At 50.3% G+C, this 18949-nt stretch overlaps 2 protein-coding genes across 5 annotated transcripts in view; both read left to right on the forward strand.

Annotated features, from left to right (window-relative positions):
* The first annotated feature begins 1032 nt into the window (after positions 1-1032).
* On the forward strand, positions 1033-18903 carry LOC138849536 (basic salivary proline-rich protein 2-like). The gene is made up of 4 exons (XM_070073256.1): positions 1033-1135; positions 17474-18064; positions 18312-18737; positions 18824-18903. The coding sequence occupies exons 1-4, from the start codon at positions 1033-1035 to the stop codon at positions 18901-18903; spliced, it is 1200 nt and encodes a 399-aa protein (XP_069929357.1).
* Positions 17687-18949, forward strand: part of UBE2E1 (ubiquitin conjugating enzyme E2 E1) — a 75958-nt gene continuing 74695 nt past the window's right edge. For 2 of the 4 annotated variants that reach the window (XM_070072858.1, XM_070072859.1), the window contains exon 1: positions 17687-17885. The gene's annotated coding sequence lies outside the window, so the exon portion shown is untranslated. Of the gene's footprint in view, positions 17886-18563; positions 18738-18949 lie in introns of those variants that run through there. The other 2 variants (XM_051858873.2, XM_070072857.1) reach the window with 1 other exon arrangement.

Genomic DNA, 18949 nt, shown 5'->3' on the forward strand with positions numbered 1-18949 from the left:
GAGACACAGCCTCTGTTTCCACTTTCTGGCCGTCGTAGATTACGCGGTTGGGGGAAATCACGTTCCCTGGCCCAAAGTTAATGGCGTCACCGGCTCAGGGACAGCACAGCAGCAGGAAAAAACAAGTCAACAGGGATCAGGGAAAATTCACCTGGGTTTTGTTTTCTCTGCCCCAGAGGAGGGTGGAAGGGGGGAGGGAAGATAGGGCGCCGCCTCCTGGCGAGGGCTGGAATCTGCTGCCCTAGGCAGGTGCTTCGAGGACCGCCTCAAAGATGATGGCAGGGCTTCATCATGCTAGCGGGTTGTTGGCTGTCAGTCTAGACAGAGCCTTGACCGCAGGCTGGTTATGGCTAAGATGGAGACGAGGACTGCCCGAGGTGATCCCCAAGGCTTCTGGGGGCTCCAGGGGCCTCATTTTGGATTTCCCCAAGGTGCAGCCGGGCTACTGGCCCCTCTCACCTGGCTTCCTGCACGTCCTTCTCTGGCTGGAGTTTGTTGTGTTCCAGTTGAGTGACATTAAGGACACTTGACTTCTTTCCGTAAAACCACTCTTCTTGAGTAAAGCATGTGGGTCCCCCCAACTAGACGCACACAAGCTACCAACGTGTGATGATGACGGCATCAGAAGGTACTGCGGAGTTGGTAGAATGCTCCCCACCCCACCCCCATCCGTGACCCTACCTGATTCTTAGGACAGCCACTGAGGTGTGGCCGAGAAAACAGACCAGAGAGATTAAGTGATGGCACAAAGTCACCCAGAAAGTGAAGCGGGCAATCAAGTACGAAACGTGAAGGAAATCGTATGTTCCCTAGTGCAGGATAAATGCTGCCCAACCTAACATGAAGTTTGGTGGAATTTATATTCTGGTCAGACTCAGGCTATTTTAGGCAAACAGCCTACTATTTATGCCCTTCTGTGTACTTTTCCAACTGTGGCTGGTTTGACAGCTGCTTATTCATTGACTCATTTATTCATTCAACAAATATTCCTTGATTGACTGCTGTATGAGACCCAAGGGGACAAGAGGGAAGATGGGCTGCCCCCAGGGTGTACGGGAGGGAGGAGGGGACAGCGCAGCTGCAGACCCCTGGGGTGGCTGTCAGGACCTTCCTGAAGAACCCCCAGGCTGCTCAGGTGAGTGCGGAGCAGTGACCTCCCCCGCCCACCGCCGGGGGATGGCTCCAGCTGGCCTCTCCTACTGATGCAGCGAAAGTGAGCCCGAGCCCCAGTTTCCAAAGCTGCGTTTCGCAGCTCGATTCTTGTGTTGCATCTCTTAAGTTTTGAACTTGTATATTCTTAGGATTTGCGATTCCATCAGTGACAATGTAGTCATTATTAATTGTCATCTATGGGCAGCTAGGGAGGTTGGGCTCTGGGGTCAGCTAGGACTGTGAATTCTGGTTCTGCCACCTAAGACTTCGCACAGCCACTGTGCCTCTCTAAGCCTCAGTCTACTCGTCTGTAAATTGGGGATAATAAGTGCAGCTACCTTGAGGGATTGGCGTGCCAATAAAGTGAAACGCTGGCTAAGTGTTTAGAACACAGTGAGCAATTGGTACGTGTCAGCTAGTGTTAATAACACTGTTCGATTGCCCAAAAGATAATCTGAAAAGCTGCCAAATAAAAGTAGACTATGTTCAATTTCCATAAAACTCTTTTTTCCTCCTTATAACCATCAGGCATGATAGATCATTGTCATTTTTGAATTCTGTGATATTTAGTTAGTTGTCTTGCTGATACTTTGTTTTGTTTTCCTCCAGTGGATTGTTGTGTGTATCTTAAAATCTATTTCAAAGATCTGACTGCTCTCCATCTAAAGTTGTAAAATATTTCCGGGTTAGGGCCATTAGTGTTATCGGATTAAACACTTGGTGCTTCTGATATTTGAAGTGGAAAGGAAAGGCAAGAGGAAAATTTCCTAGTGACTTTTTTTTTTTTTTTTAAGATTTACTTCATTTATGTGAAAGACAGAGTTACAGAGAGAGGTAGAGACAGAGAGGTCTTCCATCCGCTAGTTCACTCCCCAAATGGCTGGGGCAGCTGGAGCTGAGTCGACCCAAAGCCTGGAGCTGGGAGCTTCTTCCAGGTCTCCCATGAGAGTGCAGGAGCCCATGCACTTGGGCCATCTTCTACTGCCTTCCCAGGCACATTAGCAGAGAGCTGGATCAGAAGTGGAGCAGCCGGGACTCGAACCGGCGCCCATATGACACCGGCACTGCAGGCCAGGGCTTTAACCGGCTGTGCCACAGTGCCTGCCCCAATGACTCCAGTGGCAACCATCTTTGAGGAAGGCACAGTGTTCACAGTTGTTGTTCCTGTGTGTCAGCAAACCTGAGGGCCCTGGCAGAGAGCTGCAGGGCTCAGGTGCTGTTTGCCAAGCGTGACTTCACACCTAGGGGGAGACAGATGCTCCCGGAAGAGGTTTAGCATCGAGGGCCCACTGCCAGCCCTGCCTCTTTAGACGCCTTTAAAAACCAAATCGCGTGGTCACCCCTGCCTGGCTGTACCAGACCAACTCTCTTAATTCAAAAATCCTGGGAAGGGAAAAAAAAAAAAAGGCTTTTCTACAGCAACAGAACAGATCCTTCCAAAAACCACATGCTAATATGTAGGACCAAGTACAGCTATTTGGAAATCAATATTTAAACATTTTTATGAAGTGAGCCATGTGGCAAATAACACAGGGCAAAAGGAGTAGAACAGTGAAGACAAAAATGCGGAACCACGGTTTGGGATGTGTCTGCGTTCCTCTAGGCAGGGGTTTGACCTTTGTTGATGTGACCCCTCCCCAGGCTGTGTCAGCCCCAGTATAGAGCAAGTACTTATCTGTTATATTTCAATGTATGCCTTACCCTGTAAGTACCTATCCATTTTATATCTATTTTTAACTTTTAATTAATTTTATTTATTTATTTTTTAAGATTTATTTATTTATTTGAAAGTCAGAGTTACACGGAGAGAAGAAGAAGCAGAGAGAGAGGTCTTCCATCCCATTGTTCACTCCCCAGTTGGCCGCAATGGCCGGAGCTGTGCAAATCCAAAGCCAGGAGCCAGGCGCTTCCTCCAGGTCTCCCATGTGGGTGCAGGGGCCCAAGGACCTGGGCCATCCTCCACTGCTTTCCCAGGCCATAGCACAGAGCTGGATCAGAAGTGGAGCAGCCAGGACTTGAACCGGTGCCCATACGGGATGCCGGCACTGCAGGTGGCGGCTTTTACCTGCTACACCATAGTGCCGATCCCTAATTAATTAATTTTACTTGAAAGAGTGACAGAGAAAAAGATCTCCCATCTGCTGGTTCACTCCCCACATGGGGCCAGGCAAGGCTGAAGCCAGGAGCCGGGACCTCCTTCTAGGTCTCCTATGTGGGTGGCAGGGGCCACTGTGTGCTGTCTCCCAGGTGCGTTAACAAGAAGCCGGATTGCAAATGTAGGCAGAAGCAGGACTCAAACCCAGGCATTCAGATACGGGATGTGGACACCCCAAGCAGTGACCTAGCCCAGTGCACCACAAGGCCCACCCCTCATTTTATGTTCATTAATGAAATAGAAACTCTGGAAAGCACAGAAAAACAGAAAGTCCTCCCAATGCCCTAGCACAACCACTGGTATTTCTGTGTCAAGACCTCACTGTTGTATGGCACTTATAGGACGATTTTCTGCACAACTTTGACCCTGGTTAAATGGTTTAGACTCTGCCTCCATTTCCTCACCCCTACAGGGAAGGTGGTGATGAAAGTGCTTATCCACCGCTGTTATCACATGGATAAACTGAGGTCTTGAGCAAAACGCTCAGCTCTCACTGGAGATGGTGCTACGGTCTTCCACTACAGCCCTGCCTGCGCAGCTAGGGAGGCTGGTGTCGGGTTTGTCTCTCGCAAGGAAGCTGGGAAGTTAAATGATGTTCACTGCTCTGCTTCAGGTCCAGGGGTGTTTCATAAGACAAATGAGAACTGATAGGTATCTCTGCCTTACAAGGGGCAAGCAGTCATCCCTCCCCATGTGACCCATCAGGAAGTACTCCATGTCTCCTGTGATTTGACTGTCTTCCACAAAATGTGTAACCGGAATTCAGTTGCACCTTTATATGAAAGCTCGGATTTATAGAATGGAGGGTGATGGAGGGTTCACACTAAATGGTCCCGTGAAGAAAAGCTATCAAGCTAACCCATTCTGCACAACAAACCAGCCAAGTCTCTCCTACCAGTCAATGTCACAATTTAAATAAAGGCATGGGAGTGGGTGTTGCGGCCCACCTCCCACACTGGATGGTGTGGGTGCTCGTCTGGGCTCTGCTCCCAATTCCAGCTTCCTGCTGATGCAGACCGTGGGAAACTCAAGCAGCTGGGTCTCTACCGCTGATATGGGAGACCCGGATTGTGGTAATTCTGGCTTCAGCCTCTGTCTCAGCCCAGCCCTGGCTGTTGTGGGTGTTTGGGGAGTGAACCAATGGATATGACCTCTCTCTCTTTCTCTGTCCCTCCAGAAAAAATTTTTTTTAATTAAAAGGGAAAAAAGAAAGGTTGGAGAGGTAGAACCGCTGCAGGATTGGTCTTGATTAAAAGAAATATAACAAAGAAAAGCAATGTGCATGGTCTTTGTAGAATATTGATTTGGACATAAAATAAAATTAAGGGATTGAATATGGATTGCATAATTAGATAATACCAGAAAACTATTGCTAGTTTTGTCAGATGTGATTGTAGTATATAGTATGACATAGTACTAGGTAGTTTGTTTTTTTTTTTAAAGAATTTAGGGGCAAATTGTTTTGATGTCTGTTAATTCCTTTATAATTACTTAGCCAAAAAAATAATAAAGACAAAGCAAATACAATAAAATATTATCAATTCCTGAATGTAGGCAATGGGGGTGGTCTATATTGGAATCGTCATACTATTTTTTTCTGTTTTAATGAATGTTTGAAACTTTCTGTAATAGAAAACAAGCAAATAAGTGAAGGGAAAAGGCTGTTTCAGGAAGCAGAAGCGCCTCAGCAGGGCCCAGCGCAGGACTGGACCCCAGGGTCCACTCAGTGCTGATGACACACAGCACGGTCCTGCCTTCCACATCTGACACAATGGGGAGGTCCATGTCTATTTCATGAGGACAGGACACAGAAATCCTATATTTAATGCAAAAGAAAAAGGGGGCTGGCGCTGTAGTGTAGCGGGTAAAGCTGCCTCCTGCAGTGCCGGCATCCCATATGGGTGCCGGTTCAAGTCCCAGCTGCTCCACTTCCAATCCAGCTCTCTGCTATGGTCTGGGAAAGCAGTAGAAGATGGCCCAAGTCCTTGGGCCCCTGCACCCACATGGGAGACCTGGAAGAAGCTCCTGGCTCCTGGCTTCAGATTGGCACAGCTCTGGCCATTGTGGTCAATTGGGGAGTGAACCAATGCATGAAAGATTCTCTCCCCCTCCCCCCGCCTCCTCTCTGTAACTCTGCCCTTCAAATAAATAAATAAATCTTAAAAAAAAAGAAAAGAAAAGAAAAAGCTTCTCACCTCAATAAAACAGCAGTGGTACAAGTCACTGCTGGGACACCCACACCCATGTTCAAATGCCTGGGAGTCCCGTCTCCATTTCCTCTTTCAATCCAGCTTCCTGCTAAAGCACCTGGGAGGCAGCAGATGACGGCTCAAGTACTTGAGTTCGAGCCAGCAGCATGCAAGAGCCGGATGCGGTTCCTGGCTTTGGCCCGAGCTGTTGTGGACATTTGGGGAATGAGCCAGCAAATGGGAGATTTCTCTCTGTTTCTCCCTCTGTCTCTGTCATTCTGCTTTTTAAATAAATAAATAAAAAAAAAACTGATAACTTTAAGAACACTTTTGAAAAGAAAGAAAAAGAAAGCCTCTTTAGCCATTCCTTTGAAGAGTGACACTAAAATCATCTAGTTTGGGGCCGGCGCCACGGCTCACTAGGCTAATGCTCCGCCTTGCGGCGCCAGCACACCGGGTTCTAGCCGCAGCGGCCATTGGAGGGTGAACCAACGGCAAAAGGAAGACCTTTCTCTCTGTCTCTCTCTCTCACTGTCCACTCTGCCTGTCAAAAAAAAAAAAAAAAATCATCTGGTTTGGGGACTCTGTAGCTTTTATATATGCAATAAATAAATGATGAAATGAATCAATAATAATATGTGTTTGTAATACAAACACATTAGACCTACAGGTTTTTGTTTTTGTTTTTGTTTTTTAAAGTTGATAGTTGATGATTTTGGTAAAGAGGGACAGAGCTAAGAAAAATCAATAGCATTTGAATTCCCAACTCTGGGATCTGCATTAAGCCACTCATTTACAAGTGAGAAAGTTTTGAAGAGAGTGAATGTAGTCACCTCCAAGTTCATAAAATCTTTATTTTGCTTTCAAGCCAAGTGCAAGGAAAATCACAAGTTTTCATTTCATTCTTTAGCAGTTTCCAAAGATAGCATCTTAAATATATACTTTGTAGGCCAACCCACCACCCCAGGGATTTATTTTAGGCTAAGACACAACTGGAGAGAAACAGCCCCTCATCTCTGGAACACGACTCTCAGTGTGGGAAGGGATTGTTCTGACCCAGCTGCCAATGGCAGTCAGGGTGCAGCCGCAGCGAGAGGGAGCCGGACTCCAGGGAACTGCTTGACTTTGCACTACAGAGGGCTTCTCACCATCAATCCTCACTTTCTGTAATTGTAGGGAAAAACCTGTTTTCACACAGAAGTTATGGCCTCAATCCCTTAAGATAGCAAACATTTAGAATCCTAACAAGAGGAGAAATATGAGGGGATTTCAAAGTGTTTGGAAAATGGAATTAAAAGATGCTTATTTTGGCGCAAAAAAATCCATGCATAGTTTTTTTCATTATAAACGTATTTAGGAATTTCTGAAAACCGTTGTATGTATGGATTTCATTTTTTTTAACACTAAAATGAACTTATCTGTTAGTTTCATTCTCCATGAACTTTTTGAAGGCCCCTTGTATTCTCCCAAATCATCCGGCTCCAAATCGCTCTTGCAGATTACATGCAAGAACTTGAGTAGCCCACGGATGTCACAGATGTGCACAGCCTCTGCAAACAGAAAGCGCTGATTAGGACAAGTTTACACTTCCAGGAATACAAAACACAAAGCTTATTGGGAGGTTGACAGGTAAAGAAGCTTAAACATTTCACCAGCATTTTCTTTTCCCTCCCTCCCTCCTTCCCCACAGAGACACAAAACGCTTGAGAGGGAGAGAGGCAGGGAGAGGTTCACTGTGTAGGTGCCTGCGTCCTGGGGACCAAAGTCAGGGGCCCGGAACTCAAGCCAGGCCTCCCACGTGAGTGGCAGGAATCCAACTACTTGAAATGTCCCTGCTGCCTCCCGAGGTGCACATGAGCAGAAATGCTAGAATCCAGAGCAGAGCTAGGACTGGAACCAGGAACTCTGCGAGGCAAAGGCGTGTTGACCCCCAGGCCGCAGGGCCACCCCATTCACCAGCATTTTCTACACTGGCCCTTATTGGGCAGGACAAACATCCCAAAGAACTTCCTTGTTTTTTTTTTTTTTTAAGATTTATTTTATTTATTTGTAAGGCAGAGCTACAAAGAGGCAGAGAGAGAGAGAGAGAGAGAGAGAGAGAGAGAGGTCTTCATCCGCAGGTTCACTCCCAAGATGGCCGCAACAGCCAGAGCCGAGCTGATCCAATCCAAAGCCAGGAGCCAGGAGCTTCTCCCAGGTCTCCCACATGGGTGCTGGGGCCCAAGCACTTGGGCCACCCTCCACTGCTTTCCCAGGCCATAGCAGAGAGCTGGATCAGAAGAGGGAATAGCCGGGACTGGACTGGCACCCATATGAGCAGCTACGCCACAGGCCTGGCCCCTTCCTTGTATTTTAAATCTTTCTGAAAATCACAACTTGCCCACAGTGTCTCCTTTTGATCTCCTAACATTTCTGAGAGGTTGACCCACGTTTCCAGCTCGAAGAGAACAGGGAACTCATTCCAGGTAATGGACGCAAATCTCTGGCAAGATCCTTCCTCTCACAGTTTTCCAAACAATTTAAGCAGAAGTGGCACATACTTGGCCCTTTGTGACTCATCGAGACAGGAGCATTTCTGGGCAAACCCAGGTGCTTCCAAGCTACCTGTTTGCTCATGCACTCCGAGGCTCCTCCCACCTGCACAATCAATCAGCAGGTGTTACTCAGCTCCTGGCAGGCGCCTTGCTGGAGCTGGAGCAGGCCAGGGGTCCTCCTCTCCCTGTGCTTACAGACAGGAAACCACACAAAATAGTGTGTAAGTGAGGTTTGGCTGTGTGCACTCTTCTGATTTATTAACTCTGCAACAGTCAAAGGAAGTCCAAGGCCACTGAATGGAGCCCTGAAAAGATGTGTTAGCTGGGATGTGTGTCCTACGTGACAATAGCTACTATTTGTTTGGGCGCTCAGGTCATAGGTGACAGCTCTCTCATTTGACCTTCAAAAAAAAAAAACCTTACAAAGTGAGTTTTAGCCCAGTTTCACATATGTGGCAGCAAAGGTTCAGGAAGATTTAAAAACTCACCCCTGGGGGCAGGCATTTGGTGAGTGGTTAAGTGACCACTGGAGACACCTGTATCCCATATCCAAGTGCCTGGGTTTGTTCCTGGCTCTGCTCTCCACACCAGAGTCCTACTGATGTGCACACTGGGAGGCACCAGATGATGGTTCAAGTCCTTGGATTCCTAAACTCACTTTGAATTCCTGGCTTCGACCTGTCCCATCCCTGGCTGTTGGCTGTTGTGGGTGCTTGGGGAACGAACCAGCAGATGGAAGATATCTCTCTTCCTCTCCATCCTTCTGGCATTCAGGAAAAAAAAAAAAGAGAGAGAGAGAGAGAGAAACTCATCTTGAAGACACATAGATAATTAGAGAATAAGAGGCCGTGTAGGTATGAAAACACAGATCTGTGTGTCCTTGCTCTCTTTTTTTAAAGAAAGATTTATTTATTTTATTTGAAGGGCAGAGTTAGAGAGAGAGAGAGAGAGAGAGAGAGAGAGAGAGAGAGATCTTCCATCTGCTGGTTCAGTCTCCAAATGGCCACAAGGGCACAGGCTGGGCCAGGGCAAAGCCAGCAGCCAGAAGCTTCATCCAGGTCTCTCATATGGGTGCAGATGCTCAAGCACTTGAGCCATCTTCTGCTGCTTTCCCATGTGCATTAGCAGGGAGCTGGATCGGAAGTGGAGCAGCCAGGAGTCAAACTGGTGCCCATATGGGATGCTGGCACTGCAGGCTGCAGTTTAACCCACTATTCCACAGTGCTGGCCCCTGTTCTGTCTCTCTCTCTCTCTTTTTTTTTTTTTTTTTTAAATGTTATTTGAGTGAAAGAGAGAGAAGCCATCCACCGGTTCACTCTCTAAATGCCCACAACAGCTGGGGCTGGGACAGACCAAGGCCGGGAGCTGGGAACTCGATCTGGGAATCCCACATGGATGGCAGGGATGCAGCTACTTGAGCCGTCACTGCTGCCTCCCAGGGTGTGCATTAGCGGGAAGCTGGAGTCAGGAGTGGGGCTGGGGCTCGAACCCTGGCACTCCAATATGGAGTGTGGGCATCCCCACGGGCCTGAACTGTTGGGCCAGATGCAGGCCCCTGCTTGTTCTCTGCACTGCCCTGAACAGTGCTCCTGCCTAGGATGGAGAATGGGGTGTGACTGAAGCAGTGAGGAAAAGGAGACAAGGTTCTGCCCGACCTTGACCCCCGACAAGCTGTGGGAACCAGTGTGGGCACGTGGAACATCAGCCATGAAGCCTCCGTGGCCATGCCTCCAATTTCCGGTCTTCCACTGCCTCTCCAAGAGCCAGAAGCCTTCTCAAGAGGCCTCCAGAGTCAGGGCGGGAAGAGGGCCCACGGGAACCTTCGCTTCTCTGGGAAACAGCTGTGTCTGCTCTATTACGAGATTCCGGGTAGCTTTCAGTTCAGTGAGTGTCGTTCAGCCATCAAGGCGGGTGTGGGTTTGAATCGCAAATCTGCGCTCAGTCCAGTGCCCACTGCTGAGGGGCTAGCAAAGACGAGCGGGACAGTCCAGTTCCTGGGGTGGCCGGAACAAGAGGAGGCTTCCCTCCAGGGAGGCTCGCCTGTTGCCTCTGAGTCCCTGGCCACCTGTGGGGCGTAGATCTCCCCACAGTCCACTTTAGCTCCCCCAAGGGGCAAGTCTTGATTCAGGTGCTAACTGGTCGCCTGACCTCAGAGAACCCATCCTGGGCCTCCGTACCTGCAGGCCTACTGAGGGCCAAGCACTGTTCTCAGACAGTTCCAAGCAGGCAAATGCTCTGCGGTCGTGGGACTGACCCTCCCTTAGCTGAAGCATTAGAGGGGTTGATTAAAATCAGCAAGGAGAGATAGAAGCTGGAGCTGCTTCCCTAAGCCGGGACTTCCTCAATAGCTTCTTCCTTGGCTTGAGTCCTTGTTGGCTTTTCCATCAGACTAACCTTAAAATATCCATAGGGTAAAATGCCTCTCTCTCCTCCTTGTACCATTCACGCTGTCATGAAATCCAGGCTTCTTCGGTCACTGTGGAGCCCTTCCCCAAGCTCCTGGTCCTTCCTTCTCGTTGTCTTTCTTCCTAACCATTCTCTCACTTTTCTGGGGCCTTCAACTGAGTGAGTTCAACTCCTGGCCTCCCTCTCTAGCTTTCTGTGTTCTCTGTTTCCACGCACTACTTTGTATATTAAAGATTTAATGATTGGGGTTTAAGAACGTGTTAAAGGAATGCACATTTATTTTAAGAAGCAAAACAATGCAGAAATATGTAATGGGGTAGCCATCTCTTCTCATTCCTCTCATTTTTATTCTCTCCAAGGTGCATGCACTTTTTTTTTTTTTTTTAATTTCCAATGTCCAGGAAAGTGACAGAATAATGCAGAGCCCAACCATATACCCTTTCCCTAGAGTCACCAATTTGTAACATTTTGGCACATTTGTTATGTTGTTCTCCTTCTCTCTCTCTGTCTCTCTCCACCCACACACATTGTTATTTATTTTTTCTTAACTTTTTGAACTAGTTTGCAGGTATCACACCCCACCCCTTTACGCCTTCCATCTGTATTTCCCAAAAACAAAGAGCAAAATCCTCAGTTGAATTATCTATCAAGAAACTTAACATTGATCGAAAGCTGTTATCTAATTTTTTTTTAATTTCTGTTTATTTATTTGTTTGACAGGTAGAGTTATAGACAGTGAGAAAGAGAGACAGAGAGAAAGGTCTTCCTTCCGTTGGTTCACCCCCCCAAAATGGCCACTACGGCCGGTGCACTGCGCTGATCTGAAGCCAGGAGCCAGGCGCTTCCTCCTGGTCTCCCATGCAGGTGCAGGGCCTAAGCACTTGGGCCATTCTCCACTGCCCTCCCGGGCCATAGCAGAGAGCTGGACTGGAAGAGAAGCAGCCAGGACTAGAACTGGTGTCCATATGGTATGCCAGCGCCGCAGGCGGAGGATTAACCAAGGGAGCCAAGGCACCAACCCCTAATTTTTTCAACTGATCAGTTCTGTCCTTTATGACGTTTCTTCCCATCCGGAATGGGGTCTGGCCCAGGACCACATCTCACGTTCAGATCCTGTGCTTCAGTCTCCTCTAATCTGGAACTTTGGTTTTTCTTTATCTTTCAGGGTAACAATATTTTTGAAGAATCCTTTACTTTTGTTTTAATAAACTATTATTGTAATAATAATCTTTCCTATTTTGCAATACATATGTAACTTTTATACTAGAGTATTGGGGTCTGGCTGTTTTCTCACATCTCTGTCAATGGCATTTCACCCCGGGGCTGCCTCTGCAGGTGGCCAAGTCCTGTGTGGCCTTCTAGGCTGAACTGTAAGCTCTCCCCTGCAGCCCTCGCTGGGAGCCAGAGGGCATTGCTTTAATTTCTTTACATTCACCTCGCGTAGCCCACACAGGCTAAGGAATGAACATTTGTTGATCGACTGACTTTGTGGCTCAGTCGTGAGTTCTCTCTCTGGCCAAGACAGAAGTTGGTGTGTCGGCTTGGCCAGTCACGAGAGGCATATTACTGCCAGTTGCTTCTGGGATTTGATAAATTTGTGATTGAAAACTGTATCCCTGACTATCAAGTTGCCACATCATGGAACTGTGGGAAAATTGATATTTTTATAAAGTTTCACAATACATAATTAAGAGTGAAAAATAAACATAATTTTCCCTTTTATTTCATTGTTCCAAATTTCAGAAAACTGAAAAAGTGTGAAATTCAGGAATAGGTTCAGAGACTAATGAGCCAAATTACCCAAACTACCATCTAATATATTCCAGTATGGTCTGTCCTGTGATCAGCATATAGAAGGCTGAAGAAGGCTAGCTTGTTTAGGAAATACATCTTACCGAGGCGATGCTAAATTACAGACTGAGCCAGGGGCTTTCATAGAAGCACTGGCCGTTTGCAGACCTCAAATGAATCAGGCGGCCCTTGCCTGAGACCGTGTCAGACTGTCATCAAGTCTTGGTAAACTTTGAAAATCACATGGTTGTTCAATGCCTCCATGTGGTAGAAAAAATAATTCAGTTCTGTCCCAGCTGCCTGCAATAGCAGCACTCAAGGCCAACAAATCCTGAAGAGGCTCAGAGCCTTCCACAGGGTCAGCGCCTTGTCTGGTTCTTAAAGGCTTATGGGAAAATGGCCCTAACTGAAGGTAAAGCCTCAGTCTCCCGGATTTGTCAGCTTTCCTTATCTGTGTTATAAAGGAGCATTTTAAAAGGAGCATTATTAAATGAAACAAAGGGCTGAAACTCCCCGTGAGCCCTTCCCCCTCCACCACGCGAAAGGCTTTATAGAAATTCATCTAAAATTCCAAACACAAGATTTTTTTTTTCCTTCTATGGAGAGAAAAGGGAGTTCCTTCCTATTCAGCCATAAGGTTAAGTTTTCCAAAAGCCGTCTTAACGAATGTTAATTTGCTTGACAGTTCTTCAGTGTGAAACTGGTTTCCTTTGGCCGTACTGGCATTTCGGTGTAACTGACAAAGTCGGAAGTTAGACCTGGTCTCTTCCTCCGGAATCCAGCACCCCGATCTTCAAGAGCTTCTACTTCGGAGCACTTGATGCACTACAGATGCCTTGAGAGGAGAGTCGGATCATTCTGAGAACCAGGAACAGGTGCTGGGAAGCTGGGGCACACTTTCTCAAGCCTCGCGGGCTGTCGCTGAGCCACACGGCCTGGGCCTCCGTGGCTAGACGCGTGTAAGGGGCGTTTTTCTATCAAGGCATGTAACACGCGTGTGTGCGTTTGCTGGCACGGGTCACGGCCTCCCTCCCTCTCAGGGACACCGAGGGTGGGGCAGGAGCGTATTTCCCTGACACACCCCCTGGTTTTCTGCTTTCTTTAGACTAATATAACACAAAAATGGATTACCTGTTTAAAATAGATCTGTAAAGGTAAAACACATAAATAATGAGGATTATTCTCAGGGCCAGGAGCAGGGAACTTCAAGAGGGGTCATTTGTTTTGTTAAAAAATTTCTTTATTTGAAAGGCAGAGTTAGAGGAAGAGACAGAAAGAGAGAGAGCTTCCATCCAGTGGTTCACTCCCTACATGGTCACAAGGCCCGGCCCAGGCCGAAGCCAGGAGCCAGCAGCTTCATCTGGGTCTCCCAGGTGGGTGCAGGGGCCCAAGCACTTGGGCCATTGTCCACTGCTTTCCCAGGCACATCAGTAGGGAGCTAGATCAGAGGTGGAGCAGCTGGGACTCAAACCAGCACTGCTGGTGTCACAGGTGGTAGCTTAACTTGCTGTACTACAATGCTGGCCCCAGGAATCATTTGTTTAAGTTAAATGAGCTTGCTTCCATTTTTCTACTTTTCCAACTATGATTCCAATTTATGATGGTTAATATATTTCTGAAAATACTGTCAGAGTTCTTTATACACACATACATACATTATATATATATACGTATATATATGTATATATATAAATTTTTTTGAAAGGTAGAGTGACAGAGGTAGAGGAAAAGACAGAGATTTTTCTATCTTCTGATTCACCCCCTAAATGGCCCCAATGGCCAAGGCTGGACTAAGCTGCAATCAGGAGACAGGAATTCAATGCTGGTCTCCCACCTGGGTGGCAAGGGCCCCAGCACTTGGGCCATCATGCCTTGACTTCCCAGGTGCATCAGCAGGGATCTGGATTGGAAGGGGAGCAACTAGGACTCGAACCATCGCTCTGATTTGGCTGCTTGCATTGCAAGCAGTGGCTTTACTCGCTGTGCCACAAGGCCTGCCCTATCAGAGATTTTTAGATTGAGTATATTTTTCTCTGATGTAATGAAGTCTCTTCCCCTACATCGTACTGCCAGAATTGACAAGATCATGTACGGACAGTGTGGCGTCCTAAGCAGTCCTGCCAAAGATGTCTGGCTTTCTTCCCCTTCATTTCCCCATCTGAAGCCCCTTTCAGTAATAGGATTTTATGATTCCTCCCCTTTACCTTTCTCCTGGAGGGAAGGTTTTCCCCTCCTCCCTCTCTCCCTCCCTCCCTTCTTCCCTCCCTCCCTCCCTTCCTTCCTATCACAGGTCACAGAGGGGAGGGCAGATGCAGGAGCGGGTTTCGTGGGTTCTTTTCCTGAGCTCTGTATAGAAAGAAAAAGCTGGGAAGCAATTTGCAAAGAAGCAAGAACTTGTATTTGATCGACAGGCGACAGAAAAGCAACTTGTCCGAGAGGAGAGCAGGCGGGGTGCCCGTGCAGGACACTGGCTTTGAGGACGTGCCCAGGGTTTTTAAGGCATTGCTATCTTTTCACTGGGTCATTCTCTGGGGATGCCCGTTGGACAGGGGTTGGGGAAGGGTCACATACGGTATGTTGATTGGCTTGAGGCTCATGGAGGTAGCGGGGCTCTCTTGGAGACAGCCCAACTCTCTTTAGGGGCTCAGGCCCCTCTGCTAGTTCACGGTGGAAGATTGCAACTTGAAGGCGTGATTTAAAGCTACAAGGTCACACAGGCAGCACAGGAAGCTACAGTAGGGGAGATGCCGCCAGGTCTGGAGACAGGCTTTGTAGCCACAGCTGGCTACCTGCTTGTGAAGGACATTCTACCCACCTCTGGGGGCCCACAGCCCCAGCCCCACTGGACGGCTCACTTCCTTTCCTTCTCTTTCTTTCCCTTTCCCTTTCTCTCTCTCTCTCTTTCTGTCTCTCCCCCAACCTTCCTGCCCCCCCTTCCTTTCTTTGATTTATTTGAAAGGAAGAGCACCCAAGAGTGGGGGGGGGGGAGATTCCATCTGTTGGTTCATTCCCCAAATGGCCACAAAAGCTGGAGCTGGGCCAGGTCAAAGCCAGGAGCCTGGAGCTTCATCCGGGTCTCCTACAGGGGTACAGAGGGCCAAGTACTTGCACCACCCTCCACTGCTCTCCCAGGTGCATTCACAGGGAGCTGGATCAGAAGCAGGGCAGCTGAGACCCCATGGGACGTTGGCGTCATAGATGGCAGCTTAACAACTGTGCCACAACGCTGGCCCTAGGTTTCTTATACTGTACTTGTTGTCCACTCTAAGTTATAGAGACTCCATGTCCTAACAGAATTTCTGAGGAGTAGGACCAGGGTGGACTCTGTGATCAGCTCTGGGTACCAGTGAATAAAACAGCTTCATGTAGATACATGTCTGATGTCGCCGGTCAGCATCTTTATAGATAAGGAAATCTGGCTCCCTAGGCCTTGTGTCCGTCAGTAGAAGAGCCAGAGGTGGTAAATGCAGTCCCCCCCCCCCCCCCCCCCCCCCCCCCCGCCAAGACAACCAAATGTTTAAAATAATCTGATACAAACCTGTCTTTGGGGAGCAGTGGATTCTTCTCTAAACACTTTGAGGTTTTTTTATTCCCCCTTGGCAGGTCATTCTAAAACCATAAAGCACTAACCTAAAAAAGTGTGTATTTGAGGGAATGGTCCAGGAAAGTGGGCTGGGGTCTACAGACCCGTGGGTGAGAAAGCGTGGGTTGAGCAGTCCTTAGCGTCCATGATTTCCCCCGGGACTAGTCCAACCAAGCATCAATGATAAAACAAAATGCCATGTGCAGGTTTTTTTTTAAAAAAATTATTATACTTAGTGGCCAACTACACGATTACTGCAGCTCAATATTAAGGAAAAAAATTCATCTGTCACTGGTCATTTCAGCAAATCAAACCTTTCATTTTCTTGTGATCTCTGTCAGTCCTCCTCTTTGTACATTTAATTATTTTACCAATTGCACTAATAATGTACACGTGTTTTTGAGCATCGGAATTCCAAGTGTTCATAAGAGGAAATCTCGATTTTAATAACAGCCTTGATTTTCCTGAGTTCATCTGTTTGCTCACTGTTTTCTTTTGAATCTACATTTTTTTCAACAGAAATACAAAAAGCATACAACCTGTTTTTGTCTTCAAATGCCAGCGTTTTATGTGCTCTTCCCGGCTCTTGAAACCAAAGACTGAGCAAGGTTATGTCTGGGGATCTTTCCCAAACCCTGATCAAGGCCCCGTGAGGTTCCTTTGGCTCTGGGCTGCTGGAACCTCCAACAGCTGCTGCTGTGGTCGCTTCCTGGTAAGGATTGAGCAAGAAGCGTGCACAATTACTTTATGAGTCTTGATAAAGCTAAAAGGAGTTCAGCTGCGTGGTGAGTAGACCTGTTTTCCTGATTTCTGGCTATGTCACCGGCCTTAGGTTTTGTGTTGTCCTCTGGTAACAGAGGCCTCTGTTGTCACGGGAAATGAGGGCAATTTGAATAATTTAAAGCGGCCCACGGAAGTCTAAGTGGGCTCTCTACGTACAAGACCCTGTGTGCGAGCAACTGTTGTGTTTGGACAGCACACAGTTCTTCAGTTCCCTGCAACTGAAGTGACAAAACCCACGTCGCCAAATCGCGTTGATGGCTTAAGACAGTAAAAAAATGATTTTTGGTAAAAAGGCGAAATAAGGAACAATTTAGAAGGATGCCTGTGATTATTCTAAAACTAGGGTTTGAACAGCATTTATATTGTAGCTCAAGCAAGTCCAGCGGTCCCCAGAACTTTCCATCCACTCTCCCTAAGTCAGGCTAGATACCTGAACGCACGCGGACAGCAACAATTCTCAGTGCGGTCTAGTTCAGTTCGTGCGTGATTTCCCCAGTTACAGGTTGGCTCACTTGTCACGAAATCCTCTGTATCCCTTTTATAAAACCGGACCACTTTCCACCCCCCCCCCCAAAAAAAAAAGTGACTGGCAGAATCTGACATTGTAGAATCGCACGTGCCTCGTGCCTGGAGCAGGTACCTCCTGGCTGGGGTTTGCTCCCAGGCGTGCGTGCCCGGGCTGACCTCGCTCCGGGCAGGTAAACGGCCAGGAGCGAAGCAACCCCACGCTAACCCCGTGCTGGGGTTTCTCGCCTCACTTAGGAGGACTTCCCGGGGTCGGCTCTGGTCCGAAGTCCTGGCCAGCAGCAAGCCCCCCCCACCCCGCCCCAACTCCTCTGGTCGGGAAGAACTTGCTCTCGCGACCCCCTCTGCCGTCTAGTTCCAGTCGCTCCCGGCGCCCCCACCTCTCTGCCGCCCGGAACCCGGGTCCCCGGGCCACTTGCAATTCACAGCCGTGGCCCCCTCCCCGGGCGCGCGGCGGAGGCGCGGGGCCGGCGTCCCCCGGGTCCCCTGTGCGCCCCCCGGAGGGCTGGCCGGGGGGGCAGGGAAGCGCGGTGGGTGGGTGCGGGCCGGCGGGGGCGGGGCGAGGAGGAGGAGGAGGAGGAGGCGAGGAGGAGGAGGGGTGGGGAGCGCGAGCGTGTGTGGCTGGGGGAAGCCATTGCCTGTTTAATAGTTGCTGTTGCTGCACTTCCGCTTCTCTCCCAGCGAGAGCGAGACACGAGTGGCCAGGCCCAGCCGCAGCCGCAGCAGCAGCCGCCGCGGCGGCACGGAGGAGCCAGACACAAAGAGAGGTACGGGGATCCCCCCCGCCGTCCGCCGCCCCCCGGCCGCGCCGCCCGGGCCTCGGGGACGCCCGCGCCGCCCGGGCCGCCGGGCGCGGGGCCGGAGGAGGGAGGGGGGCGGCCGGGGGCGCCCCCAGGGGTCCGGGGCCCGCCCGCGGGGGATGGGCAGGGGCTCCGGGCCGCGTGGGGTGCGGGCCGCTCGCGTCGGGGCGGGGGGTGGGGGGGCATTGTGGCTCGAACTGTCAGCGCGGCCCCGGGAGCCCCCCACTGGCCGCCGAGGGGGCCGCGAGCGGGGGAGGGGGAGTCGGGGGAGCCCCGCTGTGTGTCCCCCCCCCCCCCGCCCCCAGGACGGGGGCCGGCGGAGAGGAGCCCCTCCCGGGCCGACGGGCGCATTGTTATTCCCTCGCCGCGGAGGCCGGCCCCCCCCCCCCACAGCCTCCCCTGGCCCTCCGCGGGGGGCGATCGGGCGTGTGCCCGGGACCCCGGCCCGGCTTGCGCAGCCCCGGGGGGCGGGCGACCGAGGGCCAGGCCGGCGGGGAGGGGCGTCGGGGCGCGGCGCGGGAGTGTGTGTGTGTGGGGGGGCGCTCGGGCCTCGCCGCCCCTGCCCCCACCCGGGCACCCGCTCCCCGCCCCCGGCCCCCCGTTTCGGCTTCCTCTCTCACTCCTTCCCGCCCCTGCTCTCGTCCCGACCTCGCCAAACTCCGCTCGTGGCCTCCCCCCACCCCCCGCCCCGGCCTCCTGGGCCGCCGACCCCCCGCGACCCCCGGAGAGCGGACAAAAACAGCCCCGAGGCCGGCCGCCTCCGGACCTCGCCTCCCGGCCCGGCCCTGCTTGGCCGCCTCGGCTTCCCCTTCTGGCCTGGTGGGCAGCTCGCTGGGCCCCAGACCCCTGTTCCCGCGGCCCCCACCTGGGCCCAAAACAAGCAAGCCGCGTCCGACTTGCACCAGCCTCGCTGGGCCTGCGGACTTCGGGGGAGCGCGTGTTGGGCGGTGGGCGGCGGGGGGCACCCTGGCCCGGGCGCCCCTGACGGCACCGGCCGCCTTGTTTACACCGCCTGCATGGCTTGTCTGTTT

Source organism: Oryctolagus cuniculus, chromosome 4 (genome assembly GCF_964237555.1).
Source record: "Oryctolagus cuniculus chromosome 4, mOryCun1.1, whole genome shotgun sequence".
NCBI classification, from domain to species: Eukaryota; Metazoa; Chordata; class Mammalia; order Lagomorpha; family Leporidae; genus Oryctolagus; species Oryctolagus cuniculus.